The 21,327-nt window shown below is 42.0% G+C and overlaps 2 protein-coding genes across 5 annotated transcripts; both read right to left on the bottom strand.

Moving 5' to 3' along the window:
• Positions 1 to 3,908: 3,908 nt before the first annotated feature.
• Positions 3,909 to 9,283, bottom strand: LOC113584546 (alpha-amylase-like). Its single transcript, XM_027021531.3, has 11 exons — positions 8,730 to 9,283; positions 8,254 to 8,418; positions 7,911 to 8,057; positions 7,469 to 7,666; positions 7,093 to 7,323; positions 6,471 to 6,604; positions 6,197 to 6,319; positions 5,986 to 6,085; positions 5,198 to 5,319; positions 4,947 to 5,072; positions 3,909 to 4,729 (listed from the first exon to the last, which is right to left on the bottom strand). Exons 1-11 carry the CDS (start codon positions 8,733 to 8,735, stop codon positions 4,540 to 4,542), a joined length of 1,542 nt encoding a protein of 513 aa, XP_026877332.3. The 5' UTR covers positions 8,736 to 9,283; the 3' UTR covers positions 3,909 to 4,539.
• Positions 9,284 to 9,699: 416 nt separating this feature from the next.
• On the bottom strand, positions 9,700 to 20,655 carry rnpc3 (RNA-binding region (RNP1, RRM) containing 3). Of its 4 annotated transcripts, none has more exons than XM_027021527.3 (16): positions 20,588 to 20,655; positions 18,628 to 18,790; positions 18,440 to 18,487; positions 18,237 to 18,346; positions 17,960 to 18,049; positions 16,082 to 16,193; positions 15,449 to 15,517; positions 14,855 to 15,000; positions 14,215 to 14,340; positions 13,763 to 13,920; positions 12,205 to 12,360; positions 11,668 to 11,762; positions 11,403 to 11,461; positions 10,715 to 10,847; positions 10,388 to 10,460; positions 9,700 to 10,064 (listed from the first exon to the last, which is right to left on the bottom strand). In XM_027021527.3, the coding sequence occupies exons 2-16, from the start codon at positions 18,781 to 18,783 to the stop codon at positions 9,907 to 9,909; spliced, it is 1,689 nt and encodes a 562-aa protein (XP_026877328.2). In that variant the 5' UTR covers positions 18,784 to 18,790; positions 20,588 to 20,655; the 3' UTR covers positions 9,700 to 9,906. The 4 variants fall into 4 exon arrangements, with proteins under 4 accessions (XP_026877328.2, XP_026877327.2, XP_081552256.1 ...); XM_027021526.3 differs by having other exon boundaries at positions 20,598 to 20,651; XM_081696130.1 differs by lacking the exon at positions 20,588 to 20,655 and adding an exon at positions 19,382 to 20,539 and having other exon boundaries at positions 9,700 to 9,830.
• Between the last annotated feature and the right edge of the window lie 672 nt (positions 20,656 to 21,327).

Below are 21,327 nucleotides of genomic sequence, written 5' to 3'. Positions count from 1 at the left end.
GAGCAGGGCCTTGGGCCACGGAGGCTGCTGTTAGGACTCATTAATGCGGATAGCCCCTATGGATCAGCGCCGGATTGTGGTTCTGGCGCTGGGCCTGCTGCTCTGACAGGTCATTATGGTGCCTCAAGCTGGGACCAGCTGCAAGGAGGCCCATAGCAGGCAGCCGGTCCTCTGTGTAACGCTCACACTGCCTTTCTCCTCCAATTCCAGACAGCTGTGAGGCGCTTCCCTGATGCCCTTGCATCTGGATGATAGGTGGAGCTGCCTCCAAAAGGTTGCACAATGTATCGTATATGTATTGTCACAATATTGACCTACACGGTACTGATATTGTGGAAGTCTGCTATATGCAAATGAGCGACATATCAGATAATGTTTCAGTTCATGCTTTGAGCATCCTGGCTAATCTAAGAAATTCTAGATGAGTGTTTTTTTATGGGGTTTTTTGTGTGTATTATTAAGCACCAGTGTTGGGGATAATGTGGCAGAAGAAATCTAACACATTAGCCTTATTGTAAAGAGGTGTGGGAGATTTGCAAAGTAAAAAAAAAAAAAGGTCGGACAGCACTTGTATTATATGTAGTAATTTATTTGAGAATGGACAAAACACAAGACTATATTTCTGGTCATAATTACCTTTGTGCAATTTGGACCTATTTAGCTTTGCACTAAGAGATAGGTTAGGCATAAATTTGCGCTGTTCCACTTGCACAAATGGAGTCAATCATATGAGTACTGTCCAACCTTTTCTATGTTTTGAATTTACTTATTTATTTATTTGTGGATTCATTATATTAAAAATAATAGTTTCAGGAGTGTAGCCTGTTTACTCATCTTTACTTTAAATAGATACCCAAAGTAACACATTCACAAAGCATCTGGAATAATAATTTAGTATCATTAAATCTAGGGACAAAATGTCATGTTTTTGTGGATTGGACAGTTCATCACAAGGCTGTATGATTGAGTACAAAGCATAATACATGTGGAATCCTGTATACAATAATATAAAGACAATATAATATTTTGCAGCCCTACTTATCAGCCATCTCATCCATAACCAAGAAGAGCATCTGCATATATATCATTTGCATGATTTTATATATATATATATATATATATATATATATATATATATATATATATATATATATAATGCAAATGATCCATATCAGTAACAAATCAATACGCACTGTGTACTCCAGGCTTGTGTTGGCTGTGGGTAACTAATGCGCAGAGATACTATCTGCCACTTTACAGAGACAGAAGACGTTGGAAGAGGAAAAAAACCACAAAACAGCAAAAATAATAAATGCTCAGGTTCAGAGCTAATCGATATGAGCTTGGGTGTGGGTTAATCCTACCAATTGTCAAAGTGAGGGTGGAGTCAGCAGTGCAAGGCTGAGTGGGGCAGGACACATGAAGGCAGATGGTATTGATTTGCTCCACCGTTTAAACAAACCTGGGTAATGCAATTTAAAGTGTATCTGACGACCAAGGAAAAGCTATCGTTTCTCAATGCTGCAAAATAAATTGTAATTAGACATTGGGGCTAAAGATAAGGAGGGCTCCAGCACCAGGTGGTGCACTTTGAATCTATCAGCTACATTTCCCCTGACCAGTCATAAACGGCTGAGATTATTACACCTCAGATTATGAACCCTTCCTCCCACCGGGGAGAGGGGGAGGGGTGTTCTTGATTGGCAGTACTTGTTGAAAAAGGTTGTGGCTCTCCAGAAAATGAAAAGAGCGCTTAACCCAGAGATGGCTCTAAGGGAATGCTCATCCACCGGCTACAGAGCTAGGGTTGGCGTAGCGGGCACGGCTGTGCTGGGGTTGGACTTTAATAATACAAAACCAAAGACTGGGGATTTATGAGCTGGCCATTTGGAGCGCTGCAGAAAAGAGTGCGCTCCATCAGAGAGTCCTGAATGGGGGGTTAGTAATGGCCTGCCAGGCTCTGGGAGGCCACAGATAAAACGAACAGATCCTCTCAGCCCATATCCGCCACTAATTAACCAACATGTGTTGCCTGCCAATCAATTTGATGATACAAGGCTGTACTGCGCTATTAATACACTCCAGACTCATAAAGTCCCTTTAAACAAGTGTGCCAAAAGGGTTGATATTCAAATCTGCCAGCAGTGTAATGCACTCAAAATATACAGCATATATGCATAGCAAACACCCTTCTCCAGAGACATTTAAAGCCATGTTGTCAAGCGTCGGCCAACGCCAGGGGGTGACTGAGTAGTAATTAAAATGGCACTACGTTCATCCTGCTTTCTCAAGAATAATTCCTTTTGAGTTATGGCTTTAATTGATCTTGATTTAAGGATTAAAACCTCATGTGGTTGGCCCGCACACATAAGACTTGCGATATTAACTTTACCACACTGAGGAAATGTGGAGGATTATATCAATTTAGGGTATTAGAGTTTGGCACATAGCTGATTGCACAGTGAAACGGAGGTTAAAGTATTGATTTGCTGGTCAACGTACTGAGGAGGGCACTCCCCTGTTGCCTGTGTCCTCTTAGACTGAGGCTATTGCTCCAGATAAATCTTTCACTGAGTACAGCACAGGCTGAATGTGTACAATCACTACAGGGATGTTTGGGTCATTTTCGAAGATATGAAACCACTGGTTATTTGGACTGTGCATTGTTGGAAATCTTTTAGTGTAATCTTTCTTAAGCACAAGCTGGCTAATTAATGATTTGTCAGACAGTGAAAATTGCTAACCACTCTGCATGTGTCACATTTACAGCACATTATGTGTCTGGTATGGAATATTAAATCTTGGAAAGCTAGCATGATAAATTTTAGATGGTGTCACATCAATAAAAATTTTATCATAATTACTGACTGAGCTTCAACTTGCCATATCCTGCTTCCAGAGCTGCAATAAAGATATGCCTCCTGTAAGAAAGCAGCTTTTGCTGTCAAATGAATCAGCTCATCAATTAATATATAAGGTTCTATCAAATCCAAAATACACACATGTACACTAAATCACCTGACTGTTCCTTTTTCTGAAATTGTATTTACATTTTGAACAGAACTATACTAAGATCGGCTCCTTGAGTTTCTTACCCATTGCGCAAGACTGCTGCTCAGTGCCCACATGCCCTCACATGTACTCTCATCCCCCAGACCCTCAGCCTGGTGTGGCGTGTGAAGTGCTGGCACTCTTGTAACCCCACAGTGGCCCAGTGCCCTTGTGTAGCTTTCCACCTGAAGGCCAGCTTTGTGCTGCAGGCATGAGCCAGGCACTGCTGAGCTGCACCGCACCTGTTTGGGATGCGGCAGGGGACAAAAGGCGCATTAGTTATATTTAAAAAAAAAAAAAAAGGAGCTCGGCGGGAACCGTTTTTCCCCGTTCCTCTCAGCGTGCACGCCATGGCCCTGGGAGATCTGAGCATAGGATTTATATATTTATCTTAGATCGCCTCTGACAGTTTTCTGCAGTCATAAATTCTTTACAGCTACACAAATACCACTGTGGGGAATAAGCAAGGTTACTGGACATAAGATAGGGCCCCGATTTAGCTGGAGTTTCTGACAGCACACAAAGAATAATGAGACAAAAAGCACATCAGCCCTCCTTCATCTTTTGCCTGCACAAGTAGATCTAAACCGTAACTGTGCTCCGTGATGAGCAAGGAACCTTTTGTCCATATGTAGTGCATAACTGTTCATTCCTGTGAAGTCAAACCAGCTCATGGAAGAGAATCTCTAAAATAATGCATGACGCTTGGCAATGTCTGGTTAATCTAACCACACATGATGGTCTGGAATTTTGTAATGCATTTAGTTTCTTTGCTTTTAAAAGCAACTGCCAGTGTTGTAGCATTTCAGTAAACACGTTTGCGCTTGTGTGTGCTCATAACAAGAAAGACCACCATGGCTGATTAACTGTTTATTCAGTATGGGCACGTTCCAGTAGAATGAAAAGCTCATTACCCTGGCCTCTTAGGTTGGACTGAAACCATGACCTTCTTGCAAACTCTTATCAAAGACATTAAACATCAATTATTCAAATTAATTACTTCAATTCGGATCCAAATGTTACTCATTCAGACAACTTCATGAAACTTGCAGGATTTGTATGCATGAAATATGTATGGTAAAGCTATCAGTCACTTCAAAATGAATAAGCCCACTCTGGGATCGACATATTTACTCTGGAGGTAAAAGTGATTAGACACAGAAAAGGTCTTTAACATGACATTGTAGAACTTTTGATACTGATAAGTTCAAGTTGAAGGCAATGCTCTCCACTTTACAAATGCAGCCATCTAAAAAATACATACAGGCAATTTAGTTATAACGAGTGTGATTTCAAATAAAGTGATTTTGTATTGAGTTCATGTATTAATCACAACACTTGGCCAGTTAGATAATAAATATCACACAAAGTGGCTATGCAATAAATATTCACACAAACAAAACTTTCCCAAAGCAGTGAGAGGGAACATCTCAGAGGATGTTGTATTCAGTTTTGCTTCTGATTGCACAGAACTGTCATACCGCCATATCACAGTTTGGAATGTGTGTGGATAGCAATGAAGGGTTCCTGATCTGTGTGGCTGATACTAAAGTGGGCTCGGCCACTGGTATCCACGGTAACCTGCTTTCCAGTACAATGACCTTCTGTCTTCTGGCCGGAGATGACATCACAATAGGTCCCAGGAGCAAGACCAGTCTTCAGAGTGGCATCTAAAGGACTGAGATGGTAAGATTGTAACTGCCCAATTCAAAGTATGCATCCTAGTGAAGGTCAATTTAAGTTCTATCCTTTACAGAACCAGGACACTGAAGCATTCACTTTCACATTAATTTTCTGTGGAATGTAAATTAGAACATAAGCATGGTGTGATATAACAAAATTTTCTCAAGTTCACTGATCAATAAAAATGAAAACCAGTGCATTTGCACACTCACCATTCATCATTATTGATGATTATGAAGCCACGATCTCCACGTCCAAATGCAATCTGGTTGGCTCCATTGTCCCACCAGTTGCTAAAAGGCTGCCCATTCACTATACTGCGGAAGGAGACCATATTCCTAGATCAAGCACAACAGAATGGCATGATTAGGTATTGCTAGGATATGTACTCTAGTTCAGGATGTAACCTTTGAATCTAGTCTGAAGCACAGTTTAAATATTTGTCCATGGCAGAAATTCTCACCTGATCTGGGGCCAGCGGTGTTCACAGACCCACCCATCTAAACAGCTGCCCACTGGACTAATGGGGACAGGCTTTGTAGAGCCATCGGGATAACTAGGAGGCCCAACCCAGTCATTCTCATCCTGGAAAACAGGAACATTGACTTCTAACATCTCACACTAATGACAGGCCATGATGGCTCACATGATCATTATGGTTGAAATCACTAATATAACTGGTTATAACTGGATTTGCAGCCAAATATGCTTTAATTAATAAAGTGGGGCAAATTTCATGGCTACATGTATGAACATAGAACTAAAAAGGCAGGTCATGTTTTGACCTGTGAGGTTATAAGCATTGTGGGGAAATGATTCGAGCTGCTCAGTTTTGGTTTACATTATATTTTGGGTATATTCCTCCTGATTCTCAACACCTGCATCATTTACTTGACTCACTGTTTACAAACCCACTGTGAGTAATAGGTAATTGAAAAATAAGTAGTGATTCCATTCTTTACAAACAAGATAAATGTAAAGAAAACATTGGGAGCATCTAGTTTTCAGTAGTAAATGTTGTTTTTAAGCATCTTCACTTTCTATGAATTTGAGAATGGTATTTCCTCCAAACTTCTTACAGAATATGAACTCTAAGTGACTTTAAAGGAAAAAATTCACCCAAAAATGAATGTAAAGCAATGCAATTAAATAAGCAACAGCAGATAAGATCATGCTAACTAGCATTCATTTAGGATTAGTACTTGGAAGTGTGGAAGTGTTCCTTTCGGGGTGAACCACACAGACACCTACTTTTCCATTCACAATGTGCCGATCCCAACGGTAGCTTGACATCACTCTGGTCATTCCATAGGGATGGGCTAGCATGAATGCCATGGCCATTTTGTAGAGTCTTAGAAGCAGAAGGAACAGTGAAGTCATTTCTCATTCAGGTGTGTTGGTTTTTGCTGGTACCAGCCGTAGAAGCAAACATGGCTTGATGGTGAGAGGATAGAGCTCCTACCTGGGCTCCCAGAAGGTCAGAATGGATGCCCCACCAGCCCCATGACCTCTCTGGTTGTCATGGTTATCCACAAACACTATGGCTTTGTCAGAAGGCATCAATCCCCAGCTCTCGCCCCAGGTCCTGTAAAGAACAAGAATTCAGACTGGCCTTGGGAGGAACATGAGCAAACCTGTAACAAAATAATGTGGCAGATAAACAGCCAGATAGTTCAGCTGTGGAATGTACAGTGCCTTTAGAGGTGGAGCTTGGTTATCCTTGAAGCATGATGTACCTGAGATTAGAGAGTTTATACCCGTTCCGTTTGCGAAAGACAGAACCCAGCAGAGTGCTGTATTTGAACTCTGTAACATGTCCAAGCGAGTGGTATTCACTGGCTTTAATTGGTTCATCCCCCAGATCAATGACCTTGAATAAGAACTCAAAATTACCAGTCACATTTTTTAAAAATCTCCAAATAACTAATTTCATAAAGCTGGATTTAGGGCTGCACAGTACATCAATTTTTAATTAATTATTGCAGTATTGATCTGTGCAATCTGTGTACTGATATCGTAGAATGCTGCAGTATGTAAATTATCCTTCTAATAAATCACAGTATTTTTTACTGGCTGAAGTGTGCATCCTGACCAATCTCAGCCATTGCAGATGAACGTTATGTGAGTGATTTGTTAAGCCAAGTCATTCACATAATTCAACAAATGTAAATAACTTCCATCAAAGTAATGTAGGCTGATTTGATCAAGGTTGTACTGATCATCAATGTTTTTAATGTACTGCCAAGCATACTGAAATTACATCTTAAATTACTTGATTAAAAATTAAGGTCAAAATCACAAGGATTACAATGTGCTGGAGAGGGCTCTGTGGCCTAACAAATGAAGACTGAACCTTACTTCTTGATAAATGAGAGGCTTGGAGCCTTTCGGAAACCACTTTGGATTAAGGTCACGGAGTTGTCCATATATGACCTTCAGGTCATTTGGCCACATATGCTTACAGGCGTCCACCCGAAAGCCAGCCACACCCATGTCCACTAGAGAATTCATGTAGTGGATGACCCTCCCACGCACATGCTCCTTCTCCAGTGCCAAATCAAGGAGACCGAGCAGACGGCAGTTTCGCACCTGTGCGAACGTGTTGGTTAAAAAGAGTGTATATGCAGGGCTTAAAACAGCTGCTATACATTTCTGCATAGTGAAACAAACCTATTTACACCTTTGTCCAATGGTATTCCTAAACAATGATCTTTCATCGTTCCCTAAATTATACCTGATAAATGTCTTGGTAATTCTCAATATTGCCGCTCCTGCTGGTGCATTTATCATCGTTGAAGTCGGTGGCGGAATAGGGCACAGATGGGAACTCCTCTCGTATGGCATTGAAGTATGAGCCACAGGTCGAGTGCCTGCCCTCCCCTGCGTCCGATGCACACATGTGATTGATGACAATGTCAGCATAGATCCTCACCTGCAGAAAATGCTCACGGGTTCATTTCCATAACAACACAGTGCAACACCGTCTCTTGCCACACATCAAATTGTGTCAGTCCACCATCTTGGGAGCACAGACTGGGTCATTAATGTACTTTGGATCTTCAAGACCCCAGCAGATAGTTCTGCTAGATAAAGCTGCTTGAAAGAGCTGTCCAGTTTATCTGGCAGTGTGCTAATTGTTTTCTGAGTGACTGTCAACATATTTAAAGAGTTTGTACCCCAACATTGTTACATCTGGTGATCATGTTCTTCAGCTCTTGTTCTGTCCCAGATCTGGAGCACAGATTGTAGCTGACTGGCTGGTACCTCTCCCACCATGGCCTGTGTGGTTTGGAAACCACAACATGCTCACTGGGAGGAGAAATCTGGTAGAGGAACACAATTATTTTCTTTCAGCATAATATACCATGTCCCCAACAAAAAATCATGTGCTTTTAAGAAAAGATCTGATATAGGAAAAACTGACTTTCCTCTCTTCATGTGATAGTAGTCTATATTTTATTAGTAATGCATATTTACTCTCATATAAAGCCACTTGACAATGCAAGTCAGTATGCTTACCTGAACTCCAGCAAAGCCATTGGGTGCCAAATATCGCTCACACTCATCCGCAATATCTGACCAGCGCCATTCAAATAAATGGACAATCGAACCTCCTTGTTGGGAACAGTACTGGGAAAAGCCTAGTCCAAAACCCAGTGCCAGCAAACACCACTTTGCCTTTACCTAATCACAGATGGTCAGGATATACAAGAACACACCTGAGCAGCTTATACACATTACCAGTAACTCATGCCATGCAACTGCAATTCCCTATTTGGATTTGAATTACTGATACAGAGCCTATGAACATTCAAGCTTGGAGGTGGATACCTCAGCATTGTACAATATTAAGAAATGTTTATCTGTAACAATACATAATACATAAAATCTTTTCACTCCATTTAGAGTAAACAATCTTTATACAAGTATCTCATGGCAATGTCCTGGTATTTGCCCTGGAAGTCCCCAGAGTAGTGCAGATTTAAAAGCCTTACCTTCATATTTAAGCAGCCAGTGGGATCCACATAAGATGAACACCGTGATGATAAACAGTGTGTTGTTGATGGAGCTGCAGCACACCTACCCGTTTACTGGGGCTGGACCAGATTAGGCCCAGAGCAGGGAGCTAAAGTTACACATGCAGCCTTACCGCAGTGAAGCTTAGCTGGGACACACATACACACCCTGGCCCTGCCACACGCAAACTGCCAATGGTGGTTATGTAGCAAATTTACACCAAGACCTGGAAGTACTAGGGCTTTCAGTTGTCCAAATGCATTTTCTTCCTTTTAGCCTTTTCTGATCATCAAATACCTGATACTTGCCTTATTATTCCATTATAAAAATAGAGAGCAAAGGTAAAGAAAATCTCAGCGCAAATAATCATAGCACATTTTAGTCCTCTGAAATGTTTTAAGCCTAGAGCCAGTTGCTCATCTTCCCTCTACAACCCGGTGCAGTGGTGTATACTCCATGTGCAGGAGAAAAGTGTGCTGGAAATAAGAGTGCAAAGTCCTGACTACAAACAACACCCAGCAGCCTGCCCCCGCCCCCGCCCCCCACAGAGCAGTCAAAGCAGTCAAAAACTGATCGGCTGCAGCCTATTCCTTAGCATTTTCCTTTTGTTTATTTGAGTGTGTTTATTTGTTTGTTTGCTTGCATGCCGTCTCTGGCTCTTTTCTGTATTGACACCACCATCTGTTGCAATGCCTCTCAGAGATGAAATGGCTTTTGGCTAGCTCACTTTCCAAACTTACGCCCCATAATGCAGCCTTTCCTTAGCACTGCTGTACAATAATCCACAACCAATAAGCCATATTATTCCACTCTGGCTGGCTATTACAGTTTATCTTTGAGACTGAAATGAGAACACTTAGCCAAAATCAACACCCAGAAACAAAGCAAAAATAACTAGCAATCTCAAGATCAAAGACATCAGCAAAAATAGACATTTAGAGCAGCAGATGTGAAATATTTATTTTTATTTATTTGCAACACACCATAAAGTAAGTCAAATACATAAAAATAAGTTTTACATGCGACTTAATTGCAGCTTTTTTTTTGCTTGAAGACACAGGGGACTCATCACCTGGGGACTGGAAGCAAAAGTGAGAGAACAACACATAGAACCCAAACAGACAAAGAGCAGGTGAAACAGCACCCGTCTTTCTCCTACCTAACACATACTTCATGTGGACTGACACAAAAATAAATAATCAAACAACTCGGCACCAAACGTATTAAATCTCTTTTCTTAAAGGATATGGATGCATAAGGATACAAACAGTCCTGCAGGATCATGACTGAGGCATCTGATGTGCCCTCAACATCTTCAACAAGGACAAATGTCGAATTGAAGTTTTGCGAACAAAATCAAAGCAAAAAATAAATAACTAAATAAGTGCTCTTAGGATGCTCACCCTGCATCCTCGCACAGAAACAGCTGATTGGGTCAAGCTCCCAGCGCATTTCACACATTCTCTTACTAATCTTTATTTTCAGGGATTTAACTACTTGTTGCTTGCTTTCAGTATGTTCAACAAGTGCTAACACAGCAGTTGTTTACTGTAAGTGCTCATGTAGGTGTAAATTAAAAATGTATGAACAATGTTAAATTATTACAAATATTGGGATCACTGCTACTTCTGCTCACCTGTTTCACGCTTTTTGGCTCTTGTCCGCAACTCTGTTGCCTCCTGTTTGGGTCTGGCCGAACGGGCAAATTGCTGGATTTTGAGTTAAGAGTAAAACACACAGTGCAAACTTACCCAGCACCCTTTGATTAAAGCTGGTAAAGGGCAAACCTTAGCAATTAAAATTCATGGCACATCTGAAGAGACGCAACTGGCATTCAAACCTCATGCCCATTCCTTTTAAGCACACAAATCAGCAGCAGGCTGAAATGGGCTTCAGAAAATCACGGCCAGGTGATCCGCTGACATTTTCCCTGAACAGGGAGCAATGAGTGAGTGAAGGATACCACCACAAGGGGCTTGTCGTGGAGGAGGAATCCATTGGTGTCCCTCAAGGCCTTCTCTGCACTTTTCTCACTGGGGAGGCCGATGAAGGCCTGACCTTTCATTCGGCCCTCCTTCATTAAAACTATATCAAACCTGGACAGGCCAAACACAGACAAGCCGTATGTTATTGCACAGATCCGTTAGCTGTTGTGCGTCCAGGGCTGCCCAGCTCCAGGCCTACAGACCTGCCACCCTGCTGAGTTCACTTGGCTCTGCACACCTGGCTGTAAGACTCTCATGCTGCTGAAAGGCTTTAGTCATATGTGGCGTGTTCCGTTTGGCTTGGAGATAAACCCCTGCATGGCAGTAGATCTCCAGGACTAGATTTTGGCACCCTCGTTATATGCTATGTTATATGTAGTATATAACATATATATACATATATGTAGTATATAACATATATATGTAGTCAATATCTGCCATTTTCCTCTGTGCTAATATTCTTCTGCCCCTTGGATACACCAAGTACCTTGTCGATGAAAGTTAAACAGCCTTTGCAGGGTACTCTACACCTGTTCTTGCACACATCGAAGCCCTCCTCTTTTTCCAGTATTGCTGTAAAGCTGTACAGTTTCTCTGATTCCCTGATAACAGGCAGGTGAAGCTGAGGCTCTGATTAAGGCCGACACCCAGCCTGGTGCAACTTACATGTTTCTCTCTTCCTCTGATGAGGTGTCAATGTATCTCCCATAGATGTACTTCAGGTCCTGAGGTAAAGACACGAATGAGCACATTTGAGCCGCACATTCGGGTGTTGTTTAATTCAAGACTCGAGGATGTTCACACAGCATTCTGGTATCCAGCATGAAACACCATGTACTGGATGTAATGAATTCACAAAGGTATAAAAGTGAATGCAGAAGTCTTTTTCTCTGTGGGGCAATGTCAGAGTTTGGCCTCCAGATGTACTTACTTTTTCTTCTACTTGTTTTGCGATGTTCTTCACATAAAGCCTGCAGGTTGGTTCCCCTGGATCATAATTCTTGAACACGGACATTTTCTTTATCTCTGACAGACACCAAAATGCATATTACCAGCATCACTGAGTTTCTGATAAATTCATATCAGCTAAAGCTCTCAATATCATGAAATATCTATTCTTATACCATTAGAAATAACGTCACACACACACACCTTTATTAAAAAGACATATAAACTCCTCATACACATATAAACAGATTCATCATACACATAGAAACAGATTCTGTTATGACACTGTAGCTTGTTTATAATCAACTTAGTGATTCTTAAATTGATCCCTTCTGACATGATGGTGAACATCCTATTTCAAATGAAGTGGTATAGTGTTTCGAAAAACGAAACAACCATCTTATTTGTAGTTTTGTAGTGTATTTGACATTTCGTAGGACAAAATGTCCAAGGTAGCAAAATGTGTACAACTGCTGTGTACAATTTCCTATGTAAAAGAACTGTTTTAAAACTCCCATACCATCTCTGGTGAGCCTGCCGTCTTCTAGTTCCCTTCTGGAAATGAACTCAGAGGGGATGACCTCTGGTTCCTCACCACTCTCCTCCTGCATGCTGGCCTGAGTGCTGGGGTACATCTTTCCAAACCCCCCGGCTCCAGGGCCCAGCTCTGCTGGGTCTGGGGGAGGGGACCATGAGCAGAATTAGGACAGAAAATGCCACACAGTGCCTGCTCCTATAAAACCCTGAATCATGTGTGCAGTCACCCCCACTATTATTAGTGGCCATTTCTGATTCTCTCATTATTTCTGAAGGAACTCCATTGTTTTCTGAGCCAGTATGAACAGACTGGTACAAGTTTGCCATTATAATGGCTGGATAATTATACATGCTCTGACTGCTAGTAACAATAAGTGTGGCTGGTAATAGCAGTTCACCAACAGATTAGAAAAGCAGCAGGTGCAGCACTGTGGTGATGTCAGAGCGGACACACCAGGCGACAGGAGGCCAAACAACTGCCTCCATCCCGAGTATTCAAAATGGAGCCCTCCCAGGCGAACCATCGGAGGCAGAACGTTTTCAGCAGGCACTTAAAAGGTTACACTCAGTTCTTTCATCCTATCAGCATTTCAGATGATGGAGAAAACCAAAAAGGAAAAGGCAGCATCGATGCAAACCCCAAAGGTCTGTGCCTTTCACTCTGTCTGTTGGACCGGTCTTTTATAGTGAGAAGGTTGTGTTGGGTGGGGGGGGTGTCTCTGTTCCATGGTGCCTACTCTCAGAGGCCTGGGGAAAGTGCAGGCAGTTAGCAGTAAGCAAAAAGCTAAGAAAAATTATGAAGACCAGTGGGCCAGTACAAATCCTTCAGAAACGTGTTACACAGATCTAGTGTTGCGTGTGCACCAGAGCAGAAAGCCAGAGTCTGCGTTGATAAATTCCCCTCAGAGAACTGGATCTAGTTTTCTCTATATATCTGTTTTTAATCCAAACAACACTGTCTTATCCTCTTCTCTTCAAAATTGTTTATCTGTCCAAAGCTAGAAGAATGGAAAGAACTACCTTACAACATCCATACTTTTACATTGTTAGGAAAGCCGTTTGTCTGTGCATGTTTGACTTGGAAAGCCATACCTCATTCTTTTTTGCTTAAGGTGAATGTTTATGAGCACCAAACTCAAAATGGCAATCCTACGATGCTGCGCAACATCCTGATAAATTTCCCTACAGTTCAGTGGTCGTCTGACAGGAATTGCGATATAATGGTGTGCACAATGGTGGGCCACCAGGAAAGTCATGAGCACCAGCATGGAGCCAGTCCTCGAGCCCACATGCCATCACCACTTCGGCTGGAGACAGCGCCAAGCAGTGCCACCCCCTCCCCCCAGCTGAGCTCCTATTCTCCCAGCTAATTGCCATGTTAATTAAACAGGTTGTCTCAGGAAATGGCTCATGGAGCTTGGGTCTCTAGGCAGGGTGCTCAAGGAGGTGTGACATCAGCAACAGAAGGAAGAGGAGGAAAGGATGAAGGATGGGGAAGTATGCAAGGATACCCCACAGGAAGTGCAGTCACAGAGGCTCACCTATTTCCTGCTCCAGTGGACTCAGATCCTGGGGCTGGTCGCACAGCTCCCGGACAGTGGTGGACGTTTCTGAAGAAATGTGAAACTCGATCTTCTTGGGTCCGATTGACAGCGGCTGCTCAAACACGTCCGACGGCTGCAGGCCTGGGCCTGGAGTGCTAGTAATCAGTGAAGACTTTACTTTCTGCATTTTGTCTGGGGCTACCATATGCCTTCATGTCCCCATACCCATCCCTACCACTGTTACAGAAGTTCACTTTCATTCAAACATTTCATCACATTTTACAGGCATAAAGAGGGAACAGCACTGCCGAATGTCATGTTTCGGGGAATTGTGGCTGCATTTCCACATCTTAAAATCAAGTCACAGAAACAGCCATCTTTTGTTTTCTGAAAGCTGGGTGGTCTTTTTCTAACTACTGTGAGCTCTGCTAGAAGAGTGTGTGCCATACCTGTGGGAGTCTGGTTTGGGAGCGAAGAGGAGATCTTTCAGCTTAGGTTTCTTCCTCTTGGAAGCAGTCTTTGGTCTCAGGGGTCTTTTAACTGGCTGCTTAACGAGCCCCATCAGCCTAATCATCCTGGTTGAAGAGCAGGTGGAGGACAAGAGCAACATATTAAACATTTATGTCTATCGAGCACAATGTAAAAACCATCGAACAGAAAAAGAAAACAAAATGTGCTGTTTAAGTGTGCTAGAGTACTATGGCTCAATGGAGCCAGACAAGCAATCGTTTATGGGTCTGAGGCTCGCTGCAACTGCAGAGACAAACAGCGCTAGGCAATTTACACAAAGACAAATGAACTCACATGTACAATTTCCAAATACAAAGAGTCCTGATGTGCAGGAAACTATATTGTCCAGACAAGCAGTACATTTCAATTCAGGAAACACCTCACACATGCCAGTCATTTTCCTCTGGCTTATCCAGGAACAACAAAGATAAAATGAGGCAGGATTTGTTGCCTCTTTCCATTTACATTATGCTCCCAACCAATCAGAGCAGCTTCCTTCAATTCCTCAGTGAAACTGCTCCAGATCAAGATGTCAGTGATGCTAAATGAAACAGGAGTGTGTGTGTTTGCAAATCCAACCTTTCCTTGTCTTCATCATCTCCGCTCTCGTACTCAGACTCCTCGTTGGAGGCCTCGTCAGCGCCCTCTGGCAGGGGTGGGTTCTCTGGGGGAAAGGGGGGTGGCAGGGGCACTAGCAGGGGCAGCAGGCCATGAGCCAGTTCAAACTGAAACAGTGCACACAGGGGGATCTTTCAGCACCAGCTCTCAGCCATATCCAATCATCTATTTCAGCCCTGTATTCCCCAGCTGTGCTACAAACTGATACTTCAACCAGAACACACTGACTGTGCCTATAAGCATGCTGTGTTGGCACGTGACAACTGGATTCAGAATATTCTGAAAGAGAGCCATAAATCCACACGAATCAGTGTGAACATTCTATAGACTTCCCAATCAGTACACAGGCACCACCCACCAACGCATCATCTGTGTGTGCTGATTCCCAGTTAAGAATGTCGAATTAGTGGATCCTGAATTGAATTCCGTTAAAATAGCACAAGTTTAGTAGCAGTAGCACCAGCAGTAGCAGGTGGACTACAAGAAGAACATATAGCACGCTGGGTCACCCAGTCTGGTGCAGAGCATTAGAAGGGGGCCATCTCACAGGCTTACCACTGGAGGACGGGCTGTGACAGGTCCAAACGGACACGGCAGGCTCATCTTATTCATCAAGTGAAGAACCTGTGGAGGAGAACGTTCAATTGCTCAGCTAATACAAGAGAGCAGCAGACTCTCTGTGCGTTTGTACATTTATTTGTATTACGCCTCTTTACACCTGCTGTTATGCGTCTCTCAGACACAAACAATAATTGTGACTGTTGCTCCATATGTAGGCAAGATTGCGGTGTGGGAATATATTTCCCAGCATCAAGGAGCTGATCGCCAATTCAGAAAACCTTCAGCAGTGCTCGCAAACAGAACAGCAGAAAAGTGCTAGCACCATCATGAGGCCTAATGAGGAACCACAGCTGCATCCTTATTGCTCACTGAAGAGGAACGGCTTATCTCAACAGGGAAGACGTCAAATCCACAACCCATCTTTTGCAAGAGTGTGTTCATATTTTGTCCAATATCCAGCCAAGATATTTCTTATTTCATCTTTGTAGTGTGGACTCAATCACACTTAATCTGTAATATTCTGATTCTGATTTTAAAGGGAGGGGGTTTACATATGAACAGTGTGTGTGTGTGTGTGTGTTTGTTTACGGATTATAATTTAAATGAAAAGATATAGCTTGTACTCACTTGTACATAAAACTTGGGCACGCTCAGAAGGGCGTGTGTGATGTTTGTCACAATCGCGCTTGAAGGAGGAGGGTATAAATATTTCAGCGTCGGGTTTGCTTGAAATTTCAGCCTGCAGGGGCAGAAGCACGTTGAGCATGTGAGTCTGGGCCAGGCCGGACATCCTCCAAAATAATCCCTATGAAGGCTCGCCTAGCTACCCGCTGCAAATGTCAAGCAGACAGCGTGCAGTCGGAAGCATACCTCTATTCAGGGACAGGAGCGACAGGCTGGAGGTGTATGGGAACGAGCCCATTCAAACCCCACATAGTGGCAACCTCCTGCTTTACACCACCGCCCAAGCACACAGCAGGAGAAGGTACAAGTTAAAAAGCAAAGGACACTGTTCCCGTTACGTGGTTCCAGCACATTCTGCCATAAGCGAGCCTTCCACAGGAACTGCTTTGATTTCTGCTCTTACAGGAGGCTCTTAGGAGGTCACCGTGGCGACCACTGGCACATTTTCCTGGACCCTTTCAGCTGTGCCTCTGTGACTGGAGCTACGTGTCTCAGCCGTGTCTCTGTCTCTCCGAGCAATATCAGGCCTGACTCAGCCACAGGCTTATCCAGAAACAAGAATTCAGACAAACACATTCAGGCATCACTGAATTCTGAACAACAAGCTATACTAAAGAAACAAAGCAACAAACAATGAAATAAATAAAAAGGTGGAAGTGATGAGTGTGAATGAAGGTGATGTGAGCGCAGTTCTTAGTGAAATTACATGGTTGCCCTCAGCCTCTTTATCAACTGCCACCTGGGGCCACCAAATGGCAAGAGCAGAAGGGCTGTCAGCGCGGAGCAGACGCAGCAAGACCCGGCCTCGCTATCGGACATGAGGCTGTAGCTGACAGCTAGCCACACACACACACACACACACACACACAAAGAAAGAAACATATGCATGCACACTAGCACACTCACTCTCTTGCTCTTTCTCCACAAGCCAAAAGAGCTTAACAGTCTGCAAAAATAGCAGAGCTACTGCTGTGTTCATGTGTTCTTGCTCAGAAAACAAACACAAAAGAAATCTCTGTGACCCTCAGACAGAATTACACAAAGTGCCTGAATGATCTATATATCTATATCTATATCTATCTATCTATCTATCTATATATGTCTATATCTATATCTATATATATATATATATATATATATATATATATATATATATATATATATATATATATATATATATTATTCACCAAATTAGGTGAAAGACTGAGAAGTATATTTCTCTATGTGAGCTAAGACAGGCAATTTTGATAGCACTGTTTTAGTGCTGTTAGCCTCCAGTTCTCATTTGTTCCCCTTCAGTTGTGGTTTTACTTATTTTTTTCATGACATATTTAGTGCGATTCTGTGTCTACCTGAACTATGTTTGCAAAATACATTTTACAAAAGAATGTTAAATAACTTCGAGAAAATTACATTAAAATATTTAAAAATGATAATATTTTAATTTTGCCTATGAAGTTTATTTTAAAGCACTTCAAAACACAGCTACAACATGTAACATGGCCTAAACTCATACACCTAACATTTGAGCTGGCAGTGGAGCACATATTTACTCTGATAAGAGCATCTGCTAAACGCTGTACACGTAATTATAAACACACATTTCTTTCTGGGCACTAGGCTTCTGTGTAATAGTACCATTGTACAGCTGCATGTTCTATCAAAAAGGAAGACTTTCAGCAGTCTTGCCAGGTTTTCACCTGAGAGATGGCTAGGATGCCTTTAACAGGAAGCTGACGGCAACTCTCACTCATCCGTCCTGAGGACGCCGTGACGGCGTCTGCTTGGCCCGCACACATGCGAGAGGGCTTTCACACTCACCCGAGACTTGGAGCAATGCTGGTATCAATAAGAGAGACAGATGGCTGTGGAATCTCCTTTTTCTCCTTCCCATCTTGGTTGTCAGCACACCTGAAATGGGAATTTCTGCTATTAAACCACACACACCTCTTTTTTTATCAAAGAAAGAGGTGGTACAAAGAAATCCACTGTGAAAAATGTTCCTGATAAGTTCCACACTATGACAAGGCTGAGACAGATTTCAATTCGAGCCTCTGCAGAAAACCACACTAGTGGGATTGAATTGGGATGTGGTTACCTGTCAGGGTGGGGTGGGCTGTCCAACACAGTGACATTATCTTGATCTTTTGCAAACTCAACGACTAGTGTATGACCCAGAATCCTCAGCTGATGTAGTCTTCTCAGGGCCTGTGGAAGAATGTGAGAGGAACCACCACTTACACCAGCGCAGAAGAGCTGCAAACTATAAAAACACCCAGAAGAGCAACATTTGAGCTTTACCTTCGAGGCCGCAGTCTCACTAGAAAAAGTGGCGAAAGCAGTGTGTTTCTAAAGGATGAAAACAACAGTTAAGACAAAGCACAGCAGTTATCACTCATATCAACTCAATCATATCACTCAAGAAATCAAAACAATAACAAAACATTTAAAAATAAACAAACAAATAAATCTAATATGTTCAGACTTACTAGAGGGCCCTTCTCAGAGAGCACGCGGACCGAAGAGGCGCTGAAGTACTTGAGCAGGTCCTCTGCCTCGCTGTGGCTCAGCTCGGCAGGAAGATGTCTCACTAAGAGGGTTTTGCTCTTTCTGATGTGCACCTCATCCTCCGACCGTTCTGCCATAGCTCGCCTGGAAATGCAGCAAAATACGGGTCTTTTTTACATATATTTCCAGCAATAGCATTTAGAATAATTAGTGATTCTAATTGTATTTGTTTATTTTTTATTCATTTGGCCATGAATTGACATTTTAGGGACTTCCTATATTTCACTGAGGTAGAAATATGACATACCAAGAAGTCTGTTCTATGCCAGTTCTATCCCAGATCAGATTGTGTTCACATACCCAAAATATCTGTCTTTTGCTAATCTGCTGACATGCCCAGTTTGTGATAGTCATCAATGGCCAGTTTCTGACTTCAGAAATGGATGTAAATAAAACTGTCTGGACATTACTGGGTGGCATACCACTCCATTAGAGACATAGTCACATGAAAAGACCATGCAACCACCTGAACCCCAACAGTCATGCCACTATCACACAAGTGTCAATGAGTCACTCAAATAATATCCACTCAGCAGTGGTCAGAAACTGAGCAGTGATAACCGGTGAAGGAGGTGCCTGACTGTACATGTCAAAATCTGGGTAGTTTGTAATTATAAACACATACGATGTGTGTATCTGAAGTGGGCAGGGATGTAGGTATACGTTTCTACTCACAAGGCTGGTGAGTGCATTGTTTGCTTGTATTCCTCTCCTTGCTTTGAACTGTATTAACCCTTTTAATAGTCACCTAAACATTCTGATTACAGTGACTCCTATGCAATAGTCTCAATTATATGTTTTTATTTAGTAGAAGTGGTAGCTCAGTGGTTAAGTTACTGGACTTGTAATTGGAAGGCTGCTGGTTCAAGCCCCACCACTGCCAAATTGCTGCTGTTGAGCTCCTGAGCAAAGCCCTTAACCCTCAATTGCTCAAGTTGTGCTCATTCATAATTGTAAGTCTCTTTGGATAAAAGTGTCAGGTAAATGTAAGTTGTCTTAACAGATGTCATTTATGGATTTACACTATTACAGACCCTGTGGAGTGTTTAAACCTAACAAATCTATATTTAATTGTATTATTACTGTAGGCCTTTGACGATATGAAATTACACAACACTTGGCTAAAGGTCATCTTTGGAAAATAGCCTTCGAATGACCGAGTTTGCAGTAATTCCACTCTTGTTGTAGACTTGGTGTAAAACATAAGAAAAGCATAAGTGGGTGCTAAAGGTGGGTATACTATGAAGAAAGTGTTTACGACTGCTGCTTATGCTATTGCCCGTGATCACAAAGTTAATGTCGCGGCCTTATGTTACTGACCTGCCAATAAAATATCATGGGTAATTAGCTATAATAGCTCCGAGTACCAGAACAAATGCGAACACTCGAGTTATTGAATAAACAAGACACGAAAAAGTCTCCACGATAAAACAACTACCCAACTAGCTAATACGTCTGTAGACGATACGTACCATGCCGATATAGTTACATATCCCGACCTAGCTAGGAACATACAGACATCATAGGGTTGACACAGGAAAATACAGCAAACTAGCTACATGGAAATACTGCCGACATACAGCGAACATTAACTCGTTAATGCTAATGATAAGTTAAGTTAGATAACCTATCCAGCTAACTAAGCTAGCAGTTAACTTAACTAGTTAAGGCTTGGTAACCTAGGATAGCTAACCTAGCTTAGCTTGTTAGCTATCTTACTCGCTGTTTGTTAGCAGCCCAGCCTGTTAGCTAAAGGAATATATATTTAAAAACACATGCAATTAGTAACGAAAATCGCCTTTAAATGAATCCAAAATGTAGAAGTCTAACCAACACCAGCAACGTAAACCAGAAAAACGAAACATACTAGCTCTCAAATACCTCGTTTTACCTGGTTAAAATTCGCTCCGAAGTCCTCTCTTCGCAAACATCGAGGGCGGGGCGATCACGCCATGTCTAACAGTTCTGATAGCTCATTGGTTATCTACGGAACCGCTCCTCTTTAGACTTCAACGTTTGGCCTATAAAGGATGTCAATCATTATTGGTCAAACCCAAGAATTTCAGGAAAATAAAATTGCCAGTTTTAGCCAATAGATGTCAGTGTATGTAAATTAATGATTTTCCACGCTCATACTCTCTAGTTTTCAGTAAAAATATAGTTAAAAAGGAAATTACCAAACAAAAAGAACCTATTACGAAAACGGAACCTTCAGTCTGTCAGTAACATCAAAAAAGAACCTTCAAATAAGAACCTTCAGACTATCAATAATATCATAATTTGACCCTAAGGGAAAGGATGTGTAGTAGCTGCAATCAGAAGTCAGTCCCGTTTCTCTATTGTACACTCTTTTCGGCTACATACAGATTGGCTAGGAGTATAATGAGTATATCTGACAGGATATATAATTCAGAAGAGGATAAAATGTATTATAATAGGATTTTAGTAAGAAATGCTGTTTTAATCTTTTTTTCACCTTGGTCTAAAACGTCTTGGAACCACTACTCACTGTTATCTTTAATAAAAAAAATGCAATGCATCATTGCGATGCTTAATTACAATTATCACTCAAACATTACATTGGAAAAATAGCACAGTGTAGACCATAGACAAAAACTTTT

The sequence above is a fragment of the Electrophorus electricus genome, chromosome 14 (genome assembly GCF_041902795.1).
Source record: "Electrophorus electricus isolate QZ-2024a chromosome 14, ASM4190279v1, whole genome shotgun sequence".
NCBI lineage: Eukaryota > Metazoa > Chordata > Actinopteri > Gymnotiformes > Gymnotidae > Electrophorus > Electrophorus electricus.
This window is presented reverse-complemented; position numbering and strand designations above follow the sequence as displayed.

What these genes read in the sequence shown, in the direction of transcription:
- LOC113584546 (XM_027021531.3), bottom strand. An exon ending in ATGGCTTTGCTGGAGTTCAG is followed by an intron (nt 8,058 to 8,253) that starts GTAAGCATACTG and finishes TTCCTCTACCAG; the next exon opens with ATTTCTCCTCCCAGTGAGCA. An exon ending in ATTACCAAGACATTTATCAG is followed by an intron (nt 7,324 to 7,468) that starts GTATAATTTAGG and finishes ACGTTCGCACAG; the next exon opens with GTGCGAAACTGCCGTCTGCT.
- rnpc3 (XM_027021525.3), bottom strand. An exon ending in TCACAGCCCGTCCTCCAGTG is followed by an intron (nt 15,001 to 15,448) that starts GTAAGCCTGTGA and finishes GCACTGTTTCAG; the next exon opens with TTTGAACTGGCTCATGGCCT. An exon ending in ACGACAAGCCCCTTGTGGTG is followed by an intron (nt 10,461 to 10,714) that starts GTATCCTTCACT and finishes CTCAAAATCCAG; the next exon opens with CAATTTGCCCGTTCGGCCAG.